The 18,483-nt window shown below is 53.7% G+C and overlaps 1 protein-coding gene across 1 annotated transcript; it reads left to right on the top strand.

Annotated features, from left to right (window-relative positions):
• The first annotated feature begins 1,495 nt into the window (after nt 1-1,495).
• On the top strand, nt 1,496-16,025 carry LOC144733886 (keratin, type 1 cytoskeletal 11). The gene is made up of 9 exons (XM_078615893.1): nt 1,496-1,967; nt 3,952-4,077; nt 4,800-4,882; nt 5,597-5,753; nt 8,116-8,280; nt 10,413-10,538; nt 11,257-11,477; nt 13,348-13,598; nt 15,432-16,025. The coding sequence occupies exons 1-8, from the start codon at nt 1,632-1,634 to the stop codon at nt 13,586-13,588; spliced, it is 1,455 nt and encodes a 484-aa protein (XP_078472019.1). The 5' UTR covers nt 1,496-1,631; the 3' UTR covers nt 13,589-13,598; nt 15,432-16,025.
• Nucleotides 16,026-18,483: the final 2,458 nt, after the last annotated feature.

Raw genomic sequence — 18,483 nt, 5'->3', positions numbered from 1 at the left:
TTTTATAATTTCCCTCCTACGTGACTTTACCGAAAGAACAAAGAAGATGAATCCCTGCAGTCACGAAAGGTTTAAATCGAAATTTAAGGCCACAACCGGTTACTGGTTTTCATCGGTTACGGGCTCGAACCGGTTATCAAGCTCGAACCGATTGTCAAGCTCGAACCGGTTACCGTCTGCGCCAATCAATCTCGATCGGTTTTCACTCTCTGGTGATATCAACACACAGACAAAGATCCCCCGGGTAGCCTCTAGTAGGTTGTTGGGGCAAGTGCTGTTAGTAGCGAGTAGCAGCAGCGCCTATACACAGACAAAGATCCCCCGTGTAGCCTCGAGCAGACTGCTGGGGCAAGTGCTGTTGTTAGCGAGTAGTAGCAGCAAGGATTACACAGACAAAGATCCCCCGTGTAGCCTCTAGCAGACTGTTGGGGCAAGTGCTGTTAGTAGCGAGTCGCAGTAGCTCCTATACACAGACAAATATCCCCCGGGTAGCCTCCAACAGGGCTGTAGGGGCAAGTGCTGTTGTTAGCGAGTAGTAGCAGCAGGGATTACAAAGACAAAGGTACCCCGGGTAGCCTCCAAGAGGGCAGGAGCAGCATCACCAATCAAGTCCCGCAACTGTGGCACACGAGGGGCTGGGTGGCACACGAGGGGGTGGGTGGCACACGAGGGGGTGGGTGGCACACGAGGGGGTGGGTGGCACACGAGGGGGTGGGTGGCACACGAGGGGGTGGGTGGCACACGAGGGGCTGGGTGGCACACGAGGGGGTGGGTGGCACACGAGGGGGTGGGTGGCACACGAGGGGGTGGGTGGCACACGAGGGGGTGGGTGGCACACGAGGGGCTGGGTGGCACATGAGTGGGCTGGGTGGCACACGAGGGGGCTGGGTGACACACGAGGGGCTGGGTGGCACACGAGTGGGCTGGGTGGCACACGAGGGGCTGGGTGACACACGAGGGGCTGGGTGGCACACGAGGGGCTGGGTGGCACACGAGGGGGTGGGTGACACACGAGGGGGTGGGTGGCACACGAGGGGCTGGGTGGCACACGAGGGGCTGGGTGACACACGAGTGGGCTGGGTGGCACACGAGGGGCTGGGTGACACACGAGTGGGCTGGGTGGCACAGCACCGCGTCTCGGCCGCCTTTGTCTCCTCAGTGGCGATGTTCACGGCCACACCGCACCGGGGACTCATTTGAGGCCGAGTCGACCTAGGGGAGGCCCTAGACCCGTTCAGATAATCACCACTGGTTGCGGAATCGAACTCGGGTGTTTGCGCCGCGCGCTAACCGCTGCACCACCGCTCACCCCACCACACCTACACACTCACCTACCAAACTCACTCACCCCACCCTCACCACCTACTCACCCCACCCTCACCACACCTGCCACTCCCTCACCGCAGACCCACCCATCCATCCCATGCGCACCCACCTCCTTTCTGCCCCTCCGCGTCTATATAAACCGCTGCACCACCTCGTCAGCTTCAGCGTTACAGCTCCAAGCTCCTGTACATCTCCCCCCGTGTCTTTCTCTCCTCTCCTCGCTTGTCCATCCGCCTGTCTCTCTCCTCTCTCTCCCTTCGTGTGTCTCCATTCTCTCTCATCTCTCTCACAGCACCCCTCCCACGATGTCCTTCAGCTCCCGTTCCATCGGCGGCTACGGTGGCATGTCTACGCGTCTGGGCCGAGGGTCCGCCAGCGTCTACGAAGGCGGCGGTTCTTCTGGGGGCTACCGCATCTCGCAATCCTCGATGGGTGGCGGAGGTGGCTATGGTGGTGGCTACGGTGGTGGTGGTGGCTACGGCGGTGGTGGTGGCTATGGAGGTGGCTGCGCCATCAGCTCCTCCTTCCAGAGCTTCGGTGCCTTCGGAGGAGGTGGTGCAGGTGGCGGCGGGTTGAGCGGTGGGAATGAGAAGGCCGAGATGCAGGGACTCAACGATCGCCTGGCTGAATACATCGAGAAGGTGTGGGGTGGGTGGGTGGGTGGTTGGGTGGTTGGTTGGGTGGGTGGTTGGGTGGGTGGGTGGTTGGGTGGTTGGGTGGCTGGGTGGGTGGTTGGTTGGTTGTTTGGGTGGTTGGTTGTTTGGGTGGGTGGGTGGTTGAGTGCGTGGGTGGTTGGTTGGGTGGTTGGTTGGGTGGTTGGTTGGGTGTGTGGGTGTGTGGGTGGGTGGTTGGTTGAGTGGGTGGGTGGTTGGTTGAGTGGTTGGGTTTGTGGTTGGGTGGCGGTGGTGATGGAGGTGACCGTGGCTCGATGGTTCGCGCGCCAAGAATTGCTGCTGCTTTTGCCTGCTAACGCAGCACTGGCACCAATTGCCTGCTGAGGCTATATGGGGGAAATGTTTGGGTGCGCGCGTGTCTGTGAGTGTGTGTATGGGGAGCGGTAGCGTAGCGGTTAGCGCTATGAACCTGGCGATCCGGGTTCGATTCCCGCTCACGGCCAACATCAGTGACGATTATCTGAACCGGTCCTGGGCCTCCCCTAGGTCGGCTCAGCCTCAAATGAGTACCTGGTGTGATGTGTAAACATCGCCACTAGGGAGACAAAGGGGGCCGGGCGTGGTGTTGGTCACCCACCCCCTCGTGTGCCACAATTCTGCTGACGTAGATGCCACTGGTTCTTCATTTTCTGCAGATGTAGATGCCTCTGGTTCGTCACGTTCTGCAGATGTAGATGCCACTGGTTCTTCACGTTCTGCAGATGTAGATGCCACTGGTTCCTCACGTTCTGCAGATGTAGATGCCACTGGTTCTTCACGTTCTGCAGATGTAGATGCCACTGGTTCTTCACGTTCTGCAGATGTAGATGCCACTGGCTCTTCACGTTCTGCAGATGTAGATGCCACTGGTTCCTCACGTTCTGCAGATGTAGATGCCACTGGTTCTTCATGTTCTGCAGATGTAGATGCCACTGTTTCCTCACGTTCTGCAGATGTAGATGCCACTGGTTCTTCACGTTCTGCAGATGTAGATGCCACTGGTTCTTCACGTTCTGCAAATGTAGATGCCACTGGTTCTTCACGTTCTGCAGATGTAGATGCCACTGGCTCTTCACGTTCTGCAGATGTAGATGCCACTGGTGCATCACGTTCTGCAGATGTAGATGCCACTGGTTCTTCACGTTCTGCAAATGTAGATGCCACTGGTTCCTCACGTTCTGCAGATGTAGATGTCACTGGCTCTTCATGTTCTGTAGATGTAGATGCCACTGGTTTTTCATGTTCTGTAGATGCCACTGGTTCTTCAAGTTCTGCAGATGTAGATGCCACTGGTTCTTCACGTTCTGCAGATGTAGATGCCACTGGTTCTTCATGTTCTGTAGATGTAGATGCCACTGGTTCTTCACGTTCTGCATATGTAGATGCCACTGGTTCTTCAATTTCTGCAGATGTAGATGCCACTGGTTCTTCACGTTCTGTAGATGTAGATGCCACTGGTTCTTCATGTTCTGCAGATGTAGATGCCACTGGTTCTTCATGTTCTGCCGATGTAGATGCCATTGGTTTTTCATGTTCTGTAGATGTAGATGCCACTGGTTCTTCGTGTTCTGCAGATGTAGATGCCACTGGTTTTTCACGTTCTGCAGATGTAGATGCCACTGGTTCTTCACGTTTTGTAGATGAAGATGCCACTGGTTCTTCACGTTCTGCAGATGTAGATGTCACTGGCTCTTCACGTTCTGTAGATGTAGATGCCACTGGTTCTTCACGTTCTGCAGATGTAGATGCCACTGGTTCGTCACGTTCTGCAGATGTAGATGCCACTGGTTCTTCGTGTTCTGCAGATGTAGATGCCACCACCGCCATCTAGTGCGCGACGGTTGAACATACGACTCGTATCTTTGAAACTTCGTAAGTCGTGTTCGCAAGTAGAGGTAGACCCTGTGCTAACAGCACTTGCCCCAACAGTCTGTTAAGGCTATACGGGGGGATCTTTGTCTTTGTGGTGCAGGTGCGATTCCTGGAGAATGCCAACCAGGAACTGGAGCTACGGATCAAGGAGTTGCTGAAGGGAAAGGGTCCCGGCAACAAAGACTACAGCGCATACTACACCACCATGCAGGAGCTCAGGGACAAGGTGAGTGGGTGGATGAGTGGATGGGTGGGTGAATGGGTGGGTGGGTAAGTGGGTGGATGGGTTGGTAGGTTAAGGGCGTGGTTGGGTGAGCGAGTGGGTGGGTAAGTGTGTGGGCGGATGTGTAAGTGGGTTGGGTGAGTGGGTGGGTTGGTAAGTTGGTGAGTGGGTGGGTACGTGGATGGGTGTGTGGGTGGGTGAGTGGGTGGGTAGGTGGGTAAGTGGGTGGGTAAGTGGGTGGGTAAGTGGGTGGGTGGGTAAGTGGGTAGGTGGGTAAGTGGGTGGGTTGGTAAGTGGGCGGGTAAGTGGGTAGGTGGATAAGTTGGTGAGTGGGTGGGTGGGTGAGTGGGTGGGTGGGTGGGTGAGTGGGTGGGTAAGTTGGTGAGTGGGTGGGTACGTGGATGGGTGAGTGGGTGGGTAAGTTGGTGAGTGGGTGGGTGGGTGAGTGAGTGGGTGGGTGGGTGAGTGAGTGGGTGGGTGGGTGAGTGGGTGGGTGAGTGGGTGGGTGGGTGAATGGGTGGGTGGGTGAGTGGGTGGGTAAGTGGGTGGGTAAGTTGGTGAGCAGGTGTGTGCATCTCCGTGCGTGTCTATATGGATCATCTTTTGGCGAGTGTCTCACCCTGCAAAAAAAAGAAAAGTGAACTTGAGACTAAGCACTTGGACATGGGGAAAATTTAAAAGCAACGCCCTACAAACCCTCAATCCCCCCTCCCCCCACCTTGCAGATCCTGGCTCAGATCATGGAGAACGCCCGGGTCAGCCTGGAGATTGACAACGCGCGGCTGGCAGCCGACGACTTCCGCAGCAAGTGAGAGAAAATTCCTTCCCCCCCCCACGCTCCATCTCCTCCGCCACCCTGTCACACTATCACACTGCCACCCTATCACCCTGCCACCCTGCCACCCTGCCACCCTATCACCCTGCCACCCTATCACACTATCACCCTGCCACCCTATCACCCTGCCACACTATCACACTATCACCCTGCCACCCTATCACCCTGTCACCCTGCCACCCTATCACACTATCACCCTGCCACCCTATCACACTATCACACTATCACCCTGCCACCCTATCACCCTGCCACCCTATCACACTATCACCCTGCTACCCTATCACCCTGCCACACTATCACACTATCACCCTGCCACCCTATCACCCTGTCACCCTGCCACCCTATCACACTATCACCCTGCCACCCTATCACACTATCACACTATCACCCTATCACACTATCACCCTGCCACCCCATCACCCTGCCACCCTATCACACTATCACCCTGCCACCCTATCACACTGTCACCCTGCCACCCTATCACACTATCACCCTGTCACCCTGCCACCCTATCACCCTGCCACCCGCAGGCGACGGCAAGGAGGTGTGTGTGTGTTGTGGCCAGCGCTCTGCGCGTGCGATGGGATCCACGCTCAATCTCCCCCCCCCTCCACCATCTCAATCCTTTGCTTTGCTCCCCACCTCCCCCCTCCACCACCACCACCACCCCCTGGCGCCGTGTCCCAGGTGGGAGACGGAGCTGGCTCTGCGCAGCTCCGTGGAGGCGGACATCAACAACCTGCGCGGGCTGCTGGACGAGTACAGCATGGCGCGCATGGGGCTCGAGGGGGAGATCGAGAGCCTCCGCGAGGAGCTCATCTTCATGCGCAAGAACCACGAGGAGGTGGGAGCGAGGGGAGGGAGAGGAATGGGGGAGAGGGGGGAGGGAGGGGGAGAGGAGGGGATGGAGAAGGGGAGGGACAGAGGGGGGCAGAAGGAGGACGGAGGGAGAGGGGAGAGAAATGAAAAAAAACAAGAAATGAAAAAAAAAGAAGGGAGAGATGGAGAGGGGAGAGGGAGGGGGGAGAGGGAGGGGAGAGGGAGGGGGAGAGGGAGGGGGGAGAGGGAGGGGGGGAAGGAGGGGGATTGGAGGGAGGGGGGAGAGGGAGGGGGGAAGGAGGGGGATTGGAGGGAGGGGGGAGGGAGGGGGGGAGAGGGAGGTGGAAGAGGGGAGAGGGAGGGGGAGTGGGAGGGAGGAGAGGGAGGGGGGTACAGTGAGGGGGGGGGGCTAAGGACTGACAGGCGTGTTCGTGAATCGAGGCAAACCTCTTCAAGTGCGTGGGGGTTACGTTCCTGGCAAATGACGTGTCGGGGGGAAAAACCGCGTTCAACATTATCACACGGCAACAAAAATAACAACCCATCACACACCATCGTTTCATCACAACACGAATCATTCCCCACCCAACGGATGCAGCCCTGCCACGGCACGCCCTGTGCAGGGTGGTGGCAGGGTGATGGGGTGGCAGGTTGATGGGGTGGCAGGGTGGCAGGGTGATGGGGTGGCAGGGTGATGGGGTGGCAGGGTGATGGGGTGGCAGGGTGGCAGGGTGATGGGGTGGCAGGGTGATGGGGTGGCAGGGTGATGGGGTGGCAGGGTGGCAGGGTGACAGGGTGATGGGGTGGCAGGGTGATGGAGTGGCAGGGTGGCAGGGTGATGGGGTGGCAGGGTGATGGGGTGGCAGGGTGGCAGGGTGATGGGGTGGCAGGGTGATAGTGTGATAGGGTGGCAGGGTGGCAGGGTGAATGGGTGGCAGGGTGGCAGAGTGACGGAGGAGATGGAGCGTGGGGGGAAGGAATTTGCTGTGGCGCTTTGTGGCCACGGTGGCCTGGAGATTCTCATACCCTTTGGTTCTTTCGGTAAAGTCACGTGGGTAAAAAAATAAAAAAATCACGACGTTTCGGACGCAACACAAGCGTCCATCATCAGGCTGTGGTTAAATTTGTTTTTTATTTTTCTACCTACGTGACTTTACCGAAAGAACCACAAAGAGTATGGATACTTGCATTGCACGAAAACTTCAAATCTATAATGAGATTCTCATCTCCGCTGCACCACCACCACCACCGCTCCCACCTATCCGGCCACCAGGTCCCGTTAAAAAACCAAAACACCTCCACGGATGACGCCAACGTCATCTGGTCCAACACCATGTGAGACTAGGCCCTAAGGAAAGCTGTGGACCAATCAACTTCAAGGACAGTGCACACATTATCAAAGTAATGTTTTTTTTGTTTGCATTACGACTGCAGGTATTGTGGTCTATGCAAACATGACTCCTTGTGAAAAAAAAGGTGTCAGTTTTGTTGCCAGATAAAAGGGTAAAAAAAATTACACTGGTCAACACACTTTTTCTGGTATTCCAACGGTTTTAAGGTAATTTTGGGGTGCTGATTCCAAATCTGGAATCAGTTTTTGTCTATCACATCAGGTTTTTGAGATATCAAATATTGCATTTTCAATAAAAACTGCAGAAGAAAAATATTAAATAAATGTGGATATCTACATAAAATGATTATAAACACACTATCCTAAAAATACAGCACCATATTTTAACACTAAAGCAGTCACTGACTCGCAACAACTTAAGTGACAGAGTTAATTTCTGGTAAAATCAATGAAAATGGGGTATGCCGATAGCATAAAAATGAGATGCGATAGAGCAAATCTGAGATCAGATTTGGAATCGGCACCCTGAAATTAGTCGAGAACAGCTACAAAAGTCCAGGCCAGAAAAAAATGTTTTTGTTGTTGTTGACCAGTGTTATCATATTCTTCTTGGTTCTTTCGGTGAAGTCACGTAGAATGGAAATAATAAAATAATAAAAATAAAACAATAAAATAATTCTCACGACGTTTCGGCCACAACGCAAGCAGCCGTCCTCAGGTGAAGAACAGGTCTGTCAGAAAGACAGCGTCTGAATGAACACCACCAGGCTTGGCAGCGTATATTTAAGCTGGGTTGGAGGGGGAAGAGCGCCTTAACAAAGGAATTTGCATATCAAGAGTAATTTAGCATATTTATGTGAAATGCAGGTATGTGATTAGTGCTACTTGTGCCCGTGCATTATGCAGGATTAGCAGCATCAAAAGGAGGGGATAGGGGTAGCGTATTTTTTCTTTTGGCAAATGAGGTTCCAATGGTGTTAACCTCCACGGCTTCTCGGCACGTCTGCTTAATGGTCCTTTGCCTCTGTCCCTACAGGAGCTGGCCGCCTTGCGGGCGCAGCTGGAGGGGTCATCTATGTCGGTGGAGGTGGACAGCACCAAGGGCAAGGACCTGCACAAGATCCTGGCCGAAGTCCGGGCTCAGTACGAGGCGATGATCGCCAAGAACCGTGTGGACCAGGAGGAGGCCTTCAACAAACAGGTCGGGCGGTGGGACGCCACCACAACTACAACAAACACCACCACAAGCAACACTATCATCATAATCACCAACACCACCACCACTATCATCACAACCACCACAAGCAACACTATCATCATAATCACCAACACTATCACCACCACCACAACCAACACTATCATCATAATCACCGACACAACCACCACTATCATCACAACCACCACAAGCAACACTATCACCACCACCACCACTATTATCACAACCACCACAAGCAACACTATCATCACAACCACCACCATTATCATCATCAATCACCAAAACACAACCACCACTATCACCACCACCACCACTATCATCACAACCACCACAAGCAAGACTATCATCATAATCACCAACACACCATCACTATCATCACAACCATCACCACAACCACCACTATCATCACAACCACCACCACCACCGATCACCACTATTACCACAACCACCACCACAACCGATCACCACTATCACCACAACCACCACCACCACCGATCACCACCATCACCACAAACACCACCACAACCACTATCATCATAACCACCACAGCAACAACTACCACAACCACGATCACCACAACCACGATCACCACAACCACTATCACCATAACCATTATCACCACAACCACTATCACCACAACCATTATTATCACAACCACCACAGTAACAACCACCACAACCACGATCACCACAACCACTATCACCACAACCACGATCACCACAACCACTATCACCATAACCATTATCACCACAACCACTATCACCACAACCACTATCACCACTATCACCATAACCATTATCACCACAACCACGATTGCCACAACCACTATTATCACAACCACCACAGTAACAACCACCACAACCAACCACTGGTGGTCGTGGTTGTAGTGGTGGTGGTTGTAGTGGTGGTTGTAGTAGTGGTTGTTGTGGTGGTGGTTGTAGTAGTGGTAGTGGCGGTAGTAGTAGTAGCGGTTGTAGTGGTGGTTGTAGTGGTTGTAGTAGTAGTGGTGGTGGTTGTAGTGGTGGTTGTGATGGTGGTTGTAGTAGTGGTTGTAGTAGTAGTGATGGCGGTTGTAGTAGTAGTGTTGGTTGTAGTGGCGGTAGTAGTAATAGTGGTGGCGGTAGTAGTAGTGGTAGTAGTAGTGGTGGTGGTTGTAGTAGTGGTGGTAGCGGTAGTAGTAGTAGTGGTGGTGGTTGTAGTGGCTGTGCTCACACTACCACGAGGAGTAGTAGACGAAGTTGGGTTGGTACACTCTCCACTAACCGCTGTCCCACCTGGGTCACTGCACTCCCTACTGCAGACCCAGTCGGTGCAGGTAGTGGTTGTAGTGGTGGTGGTGGTTGTAGTGGTGGTTGTGATGGTTGTAGTAGTAGTGGTGGTTGTAGTAGTAGTGGTTGTAGTAGTGGTAGTGGTTGTAGTAGTGGTGGTAGTGGTTGTAGTAGTGGTGGTGGTTGTAGTAGTAGTGGTGGTTGTGGTGGTGGTTGTGATGGTGGTTGTAGTGGTAGTGGTTGTATTAGTGGTGGTGGTTGTAGTAGTAGTGGTGGTTGTAGTAGTGGTGGTGGTTGTAGTAGTAGTGGTAGTAGTGGTAGCGGTAGTAGTAGTAGTGGTGGTGGTGGTTGTAGTAGTGGTGGTGGTGGTGGTTGTAGTAGTAGTGGTGGCTGTAGTAGTGGTGGTGGTTGTAGTAGTGGTAGTAGTAGTGGTGGTGGTGGTTGTAGTAGTGGTGGTGGTTGTAGTGGTTGTAGTAGTAGTGGTGGTAGTGGTTGTAGTAGTGGTGGTGGTTGTAGTGGTTGTAGTAGTAGTGGTGGTGGTGGTTGTAGTAGTGGTGGTGGTGGTGGTTGTAGTAGTAGTGGTGGCTGTAGTAGTGGTGGTGGTTGTAGTAGTGGTAGTAGTAGTGGTGGTGGTGGTTGTAGTAGTGGTGGTGGTTGTAGTGGTTGTAGTAGTAGTGGTGGTAGTGGTTGTAGTAGTGGTGGTGGTTGTAGTGGTTGTAGTAGTAGTGGTGGTGGTTGTAGTGGCTGTGGTCACACTGCACGAGGAGGAGTAGTAGACGAATGGGGTTTTGTACACTCTCCACTAACCGCTGTCCCACCCCTACCTGGTTCACTCCCTCCCTACCGCAGGCCCAGTCGGTGCAGGTGGTGGCCGTGCAGCACTCACAGGCGTCCCAGGCTGCCAAGGTGGAGGTCACGGAGACACGGCGCGCCATGCAGAGCCTCCAGGCTGAGCTCGATTCTCTACGAGGCCTGGTGAGTTTGCCCTGCAGCCGTCGGGCGCTGCTGCTGCTGGGCTACTGGGCAGTGCCAGGCTAGGTGCACCGTGAGGCTGCTGGGCTACTGGGCAGTGCCAGGCTCTGCTCCCCTCCACGCACTCTCCTGCCTCTCACCTCTCATCTCACTCCACTCTCATCTCTCTCCACTCTCCTCCACTCACTCTCCTGCCTCTCACCTCACTCCACTCCCCTCCACGCACTCTCCTGCCTCTCCACTCTCTCATCTCACTCCCCTCTCATCTCACTCCACTCCCCTCCACGCACTCTCCTGCCTCTCCCCTCTCATCTCACTCTACTCCCCTCCACGCACTCTCCTGCCTCCCCCCTCCACTCCCCTCCCCTCTCATCTCGCCCTCACCCCCTCCTCCTGCCTCTCCCCTCTCATCTCACTCCACTCCGCTCCACGCACTCTCCTGCTTCTCTCCTCTCATCTCACTCCACTCCCCTCCACGCACTCTCCTGCTTCTCCCCTCTCATCTCACTCCCCTCTCATCTCACTCTACTCCCCTCCACGCACTCTCCTGCCTCTCCCCTCTCATCTCACTCCCCTCCCTCCACGCACCCTCCTGCCTCTCCCCTCTCATCTCACTCCCCTCCACGCACTTTCCTGCCCCCCTCCCCTCCACTCCACTCCACTCCCCTCTCATCTCATCCCCTCCTCCTGCCTCTCCCCCCCCCTATCCACGTCGTCCCAGATCCGCTCGCTGGAGGACCAGCTCCAGGACACAGAGGAGCGCAACGCTCGCGACCTCTCCACCTACACGATGCAGATCCAGCGCCTGGAGGGCGAGCTCTCGAACCTGCGCCACGGCATCAACCAGCAGCTGAAGGAGTACGCGGACCTCCTCAACATGAAGATGAAGCTCGAGGCGGAGATTGCCACCTACAGACGCCTGCTGGAGGGGGAGGATAGCCGGTAAGGTGGTGGTGGTGGTGGTTGTGGTGGTGATGGTGGGGGTGGTGGTGGTGGTGGTGGGGGTGGTGGGGGTGATGGTGGTGGTGTTGGGGGTGGGGGTGGTGGGGGTGGTGGTGGGGGAGAGGTGGTGGTGGTGGTGGTGAGGGAGGATGGTGGTGGTGGTGGTGGAGGATGGTGGTTTGGTGGGGGTGATGGTGGGGGTGGTGGAGGATGGTGGTGGTGGAGGATGGTGGTGGTGGAGGATGGTGGTGGTGGAGGATGGTGGTGATGGAGATGGTGGTGGTGGGGGAGAGAGATGGTGGTGGTGGTGGTGGTGGTGGAGATGGTGGTGGTGGAGATGGTGGCGGTGGTGGTGGTGGAGATGGTGGTGGTGATGGTGGTGGTGATGGTGGTGGTGGGGGAGAAATGGTGGTGGTGGAGATGGTGGTGGTGGAGATGGTGGTGGTGGAGATGGTGGCGGTGGTGGTGGGGGAGAGATGGTGGTGGTGGAGAGCTGGTGGTGGTGGTGGTGGTGGGGGAGAGAGGTGGTGGTGGTGCTGGCGGTGGAGATGGTGGCGGTGGTGGTGGGTGAGAGATGCTTGTGGTGGTGATGGAGATGGTGGTGGTGGGGGAGATGGTGGTGGTGGGGGAGGGAGGTGATGGATGTTGGTGCTGGTGGTGGTGGAGATGGTGGCGGTGGTGGTGGGTGAGAGATGGTTGTAGTGGTGATGGTGGTGGTGGTGGGGGAGGATGGTGGTGCTGGTGGGGGAGATGGTGGTGGTGGTGATGGAGATGGTGGTGGTGGTGGGTGAAAGATGGTTGTGGTGGTGGGGGAGATGGTGGTGGTGGTGATGGAGATGGTGGTGGTGGTGGGTGAGAGATGGTTGTGCTGGTGGTGGAGATGGGTGTGGTGGTGGGGGAGATGGTGGTAGTGGAGGGGCCAACCGCACATCCCCACGTATCAGTCATTCACAACAACCAACGCACTCCGACCCCGATCAATTATAATGATAACACCCCCACGCATCCATCCTGCTGACACAACAACAACAACCGCCATTCGCCACTAAGTGGCGGTAACGTCACCACGACGCTTGTGCCAGGCTACGTGCACGTTGAGGCCACGTGAAGTGTCGAACGCCCGCTGGCAGGAGGTCACGGGGCAGACCCAGCAGGTGCCACGGGTCGACTGACTGAGATGACTGGCCGATGCACCACCTGTGCCCCCTACTGTGCCAACTTGCTGTGCTTTAGCCACCCGGTGTTCACACACACACCACCACCACACCACCACACCCCTATCAATGACATAACATCCGCACACATATTGCACGCTCTCATCCCACCAAAACCCACGCATCCGATACATCCATCCCACCCAAACCCATCCACATCGTGTGCCAGTTTGGCTCTGTGGGTGGCGTCTGTGGCCGTCAAAGGACTGCTGTTCGCTTAACAGCACTTGCCCCGACATCCTGCGTGAAGGCTACACGGGCCACCTTTGCCTGTGTCTTTGTTTCCTCTGTTAGTTTCGACCGAGATTTAGAACCGGTCCTGGGCCTCATCCTCTAGGTCGACTCGGCGTCAAATGGGTTCCTGGTGTAGCGGTGTGTAGTGAACATCGCCACTGGGGAGACAAAGGTGGCCGGGCGTGGTGCTGGCCACCCACCTCCAGTGCCTGTCGTTCAGGCCTTCATAGGCGCTGCTCGCTACCAGCACTTGCCCCGACGGTCTGACAAGGCTACACGGGGGATCTTTGTCTTTGGACGTAAACAATTATTGATTTGTTGTTCACCTCCCCCCCCCCCCATGTTCCTCCTCCGTTTTCTCTGTGACTCCCCCCTCCCCCCACTCCCACCACTCCCACAACCAACAACAACAACAACCCCAGGATGGGCAACATCTCTGCCAACTCGACCTCTGGGTTGATCACCGTGAGCGGCGGTGGCGGCGGCGGCGGCGGAGTCTCCGGCGGTGGTGGTGGCGGTGGCATGAGCATGACCATGACCAGCAGCAGCAGCAGCGGCGGCGGTGGTGGTGGTGGCAGCAGCAGCAGCAGCGGTGGTGGATCGGTGGTGAAGACCACGACCACCAAGGAGTCGTCCAGCTACTCCACCGGCTACCGCTCTTGAATGCCAAAAGGTGAAGGGCGAATTCCACCCCCCCCCCCGCCTCCCCCCCCGGTTTAAATTTTGACAAAAACAAAAAAAACGCGGACATAAAAAGCGACTCTCTCTCGGATATAGACAAAAAAGTTTCGTGGCTGCTTGACGAAAACAAGTTTAAACGCCCCCCCCCACCAAAGTGGACTCATTTGAGGCTGAGTCGACCTAGGAGGGGGACGAGGCACAGGACCAGGTTCAAGATAATTCGTGACTGGTGCTTGTGCCAGGCCAGGTGCACCTTGAGGCCACGTGAAGCGTCAAAGACCTCGCTGGCGGGAGGTCACGGGACAGACCCTGCAGGTGCCATGGGTTGACCGAATGAGATGACCGGCAGATGCACCACCAGCTCCCCCCTACTGTGTCAACCTGCTGTGTTTTACTCGCCCGGCGCTCCGCTCGTTGTTGTGAGCGTCGCTCCTCCGCCCTCCGTTGTTGTTGGAGGGCGACTGCCCCCAACTGCCCAGTAGCGTCCTTCACGAGCCTCCTCCACAGAGGCCGATCTTGACACCGCTGGTACCAGTCATCGGCAAGTCCACTCAGCTCCACGTCCTCCTGTACCACGTCACTCCATCTCTTCTCTAGCCCGTGCCGCGCCCGTTTAGCCCCCTCTATCCGGCTGAACAAAAGCTGTTTAGGCATGCGGTGGCTGGGCATGCGGGCTACGTGACCAAGCCAACGCAGCCTTGCCTGCCGGAGGAGCTCACCGATGGGACTTTGCCCAGATCTGTCAAGGATTTGTGAGCTCCTCACACAATCCAGCCTGGTTAGGTGGGTGTCCACGTTTCGCAAGCGTAGAGACGGGAGGGAATGAGCGTGGCCGAGAAGACCTGAAGCTTCGTGCCACAAACACACACACACACACGGACGCACCATATGTCTCGTCGGTTGCTAGGAGACGGGAAACAACAACAACAACAATAATAACAGTAATTTTCAATGGCGCTCGGAAATGATCCCTTGTAACGCGTTGACTTCGCCTGCCATGCCAAGGGTCTGTCCCGTGCCGGCTCAAGGGATCTAGAGGAACACACAAGTCGCTCTGTGTGTGAGTGTTGTTGTTGTGGTGGTGGTGAAGGCGTCCATGTCCTCCCTAACGCGCACATCCCGAACGCATGCAGCTGTTGTTACTCGATATTACACAGAAGGGGACACTGACAAACAAAGACAAAGATCCCCCGTGTGTACTCTTTGGTTCTCTCGATAAAGTTACGTAGGTTGTTTAATTTAGTGTGTTCTTTCTCCCTCTAAGCCTGCGTACTTTACTACGCATCTCTTCGTACTCATTGACATGTAAATTTTTTCTCTAACCCCTCCCTCTCTCTGCCTCCGCCCCCCTCTGTCTATTTAAGGCCACCCCACAGAGACGATCACCCCTCTCTGTACCTGTGTTGCTCTCTTTGTGTATCTTGGTGACATCTGTCTGCTTATATGTCTGTCTGTGGTTTTCTGGTTAGATTTTGTGTCGCTATTTCATTATACCTGATGATGATTGCTTGTGTTGCAATCGAAACGTCGTATACTATTATTTAATTTATTATTTTATCTTTATACGTCACTTTACCGAAAGAACCAAAGAATAATTCCTGCAGTCACGAAAACTCCAAAATTAAGATTAAAATAAAATATTTTTTTCTAAAAATTTTTTTTATACAATTTTTTTTTGGTGGCGGCAGCATTTATATTTGCGCGATCTAACCCAACGAAAACTTCTATTGTGGTGTTGTAGAGTTACATTGAACACGTGGTTACACCGCCATATTATGCCTAAACCGAGACCCCCCCTCCACCCTCCCCTTGCCTGGACCCGCAGCTGCTCCTGTGCAGCTCGAGAGCTCGAGAGCGACGGCTGCTGCCCGACTCGAGGAAGCCACGTGGCTCGAATGGAAGCCCTGACGTCACAAAGGCCATGGCGTCTCTCTCTCTCCCCTCGTGTCTCTCTCTCTCCGTGTCTCTCTCTCTCTCCCCCCTTGTCTCTCTCTCCCCGTATCTCTCTCTTTCTCCCCGTGTCTCCCCTCTCTCCCCGTTTCTCTCCGTCTCTCTCTCTCTCTCTCCCCGTGTCTCTTTCTCTCTCCCCGTGTCTCTCTCGCCCCCAGTGTCTCCCTCTCTCCAAGCGTCTCTCTCGCCCCCGGTGTCTCCCTCTCCCCATGCCCCCCTTCATCACCGTGTCCCCCTCCCCCCGTGTCTCTCTCTCTCTCCGTGTCTCTTTCTCTCCCCCAGTGCCTCCCTCTCCCCATGTCCCCCTTTATCACCGTGTCCCCCTTCCCCCCTCCCGTGTCTCCCTCACGCCCCCATGTCTCCCTCATGCCCCCTGTGTCTCCCTCATGACCCCGTGTCTCCCCTCCCCGTGTCTCCACCGTGGGATTGAGAGAGTGGCCAATAAAAGCTCCTTTCAAAAACAAAAAAACCCGACAGACCTCGTTCCTGTGAGTTCCTCTGCTGTGTGGTTTTTCTGAGTGCAGTGGAAGCCCAATGGTGGGCGCGTAAAATTTCGATTTAAAGCTTTCGTGACTGCAGGAATTCATCTTCTTGGTTCTTTCGGTAAAGTCAGGTAGAATGGAAATAAAAAAATAAAACATAAAATAATTCTCACGACGTTTCGGCCACAACGCAAGCAGCCGTCCTCAGGTGGAGAACAGGTCTGTCGAGAAGACAGTCTGAATGTTGCTTGCGTTGTGGCCGAAACGTCGTGAGAATTGTATTTTATTATGTTTTATTTTTATTATTTTATTATTTCCCTTCTACGTGATGACTTTACCGAAAGAACCAAGAAGAAGAGTCACAGTACTTCGCAAGGCTTCATTTTGCAAAGAGGAGCTGGCAAATTCCCATAGATCCAAGCGATTGACATAAAGCGGCCTTCACAAGCCATGATGGCCGATATCAATGGCGGACAATGCCCCTCGGGGTTGCGAATGCTCCAGCAGGTGCTAAGGGACCGTCCATAAATGACGTCACGCACCTAGGGGGGGGGTCAGACATTTGTGACGATGTGTGACGAGGGGGAGGGGGTTTGAGAAATGTGACGTCACATCAAGATGCGCAAATTTAAATGAATATAGACAACACCTTCTGCTTAATTAAATAGACTTTTGATCGATGTTTTCTCCTACAACATCAGAGTGCAGCGCCACATTAAATATGCACTACAATGACAATAGTTTAAAGCGATTTGTTGTGGATTTACTCTCCGACACACGGGTGGGCTGAAGCAGTATACTACACTATACACTACTATACACTACACTATACACTACTATACACTACATTATACACTACACTATACACTACACTATACACTACTATACACTACACTATGCACTACACTATATACTACACTATACACTACACTATTTACTACACTATACACTACACTATACACTACACTATAAACTATGATACGATACACTACACTATAAACTACTATACACTACACTATACACCACTATACACTACACTATACACTACACTATACACTACACTATACACTACACTATACAGTACACTATACACTACACTATAAACTATGATACGATACACTACACTATAAACTACTATACACTACACTATACACCACTATACACTACACTATACACTACACTATACACTACACTATAGACTACACTATTTACTACACTATTTACTACACTATAAACTATGATACGATACACTACACTATAAACTACTATACACTACACTATACACTACACTATAAACTACTCTGCACTACACTATACACTACACTGTGCACTACACACTATAAACTACTCTACACTATAGGAGTAACTATTTGGCGTTTTGTTCACGTGACAAATCCCCTTACTCATTGGCTGTGTCGGGTGGTGGAGGGTTTCGACGCATTTATACTTTGGCGATCTAACCCAAAAAAACCCAAAAAAACAAAGACTCCCAATAAAAGAAGAAGCATTGGCCCTTTCATCTTCTTGGTTCTTTCGGTAAAGTCACGTAGAAGGGAAGTAATACAATAATAAAAATACAACATAATCAAATAATTCTCACGACGTTTCGACGTTTCGGCGTCAGATTCAGACGCTGTCTCCTCGACAGACCTGGTCTTCACCTGAGGACGGCTGCTTGCGTTGTGGTCGAAACGTCGTGAGAATGATTTTATTATGTTTTATTTTTATTATTTTATTACTTCCCTTCTACGTGACTTTACCGAAAGAACCAAGAAGATGAATCGCTGCAGTCACGAAAGCTTTAAATCGAAATTTAACTTTGGCTCTTTCTCAGGCTGGGGGGATACCACCAGAAATGTATCCCAAATTTTGCCTCGACGAAGAGAATCGCGTGGGATATTGAGGCAACGCAACGATTTGAGACACTCAAGAAAGCTCTGGCCCACGAGCCGATGTTGAGGTTGGCTGATGAGACCTCAAACCGATTGTGTCACGAACCGATGCATCAAAGACAGGCCATGGGGGGCAGTCATCCTCCAGGAGCATGACGGAGAATTATTCTCGGTGAGTGAGTGAGTAGGTGACTGGGTGAGTGAGTGAGTGAGTGGGTGAGTGACTGGGTGAGTGAGTGAGTGAGTGGTGCAAGTGGGTGACTGGGTGAGTGAGTGAGTGGTGCATGTGGGTGACTGGGTGAGTGAGTGACTGGGTGAGTGAGTGAGTGACTGGGTGGGTGAGTGACTGGGTGGGTGAGTGAGTGAGTGGGTGACTGGGTGAGTGAGTGAGTGGGTGAGTGAGTGAGTGAGTGGGTGACTGGGTGACTGAGTGAGTGACTGGGTGAGTGAGTGAGTGAGTGAGTGGTGCAAGTGGGTGACTGGGTGAGTGAGTGGGTGGTGCAAGTGGGTGACTGGGTGAGTGAGTGACTGTGTGACTGGGTGGGTGAGTGGT

The sequence above is a fragment of the Lampetra planeri genome, chromosome 48, assembly GCF_965212315.1.
Source record: "Lampetra planeri chromosome 48, kcLamPlan1.2.h2, whole genome shotgun sequence".
Taxonomy (NCBI): domain Eukaryota; kingdom Metazoa; phylum Chordata; class Hyperoartia; order Petromyzontiformes; family Petromyzontidae; genus Lampetra; species Lampetra planeri.
The sequence above is the reverse complement of the archived record's forward strand: the minus strand, read 5'-3'. Positions and strand labels throughout refer to the sequence as shown.

Bases quoted from the DNA above. Each gene is read 5' to 3' on its own strand.
- LOC144733886 (XM_078615893.1), top strand. From the start codon at position 1,632: ATGTCCTTCAGCTCCCGTTCCATCGGCGGCTACGGTGGCATGTCTACG. The intron at 8,281-10,412 runs GTCGGGCGGTGG...TCCCTACCGCAG, and splicing joins AGGAGGCCTTCAACAAACAG to GCCCAGTCGGTGCAGGTGGT. The intron at 10,539-11,256 runs GTGAGTTTGCCC...ACGTCGTCCCAG, and splicing joins TCGATTCTCTACGAGGCCTG to ATCCGCTCGCTGGAGGACCA.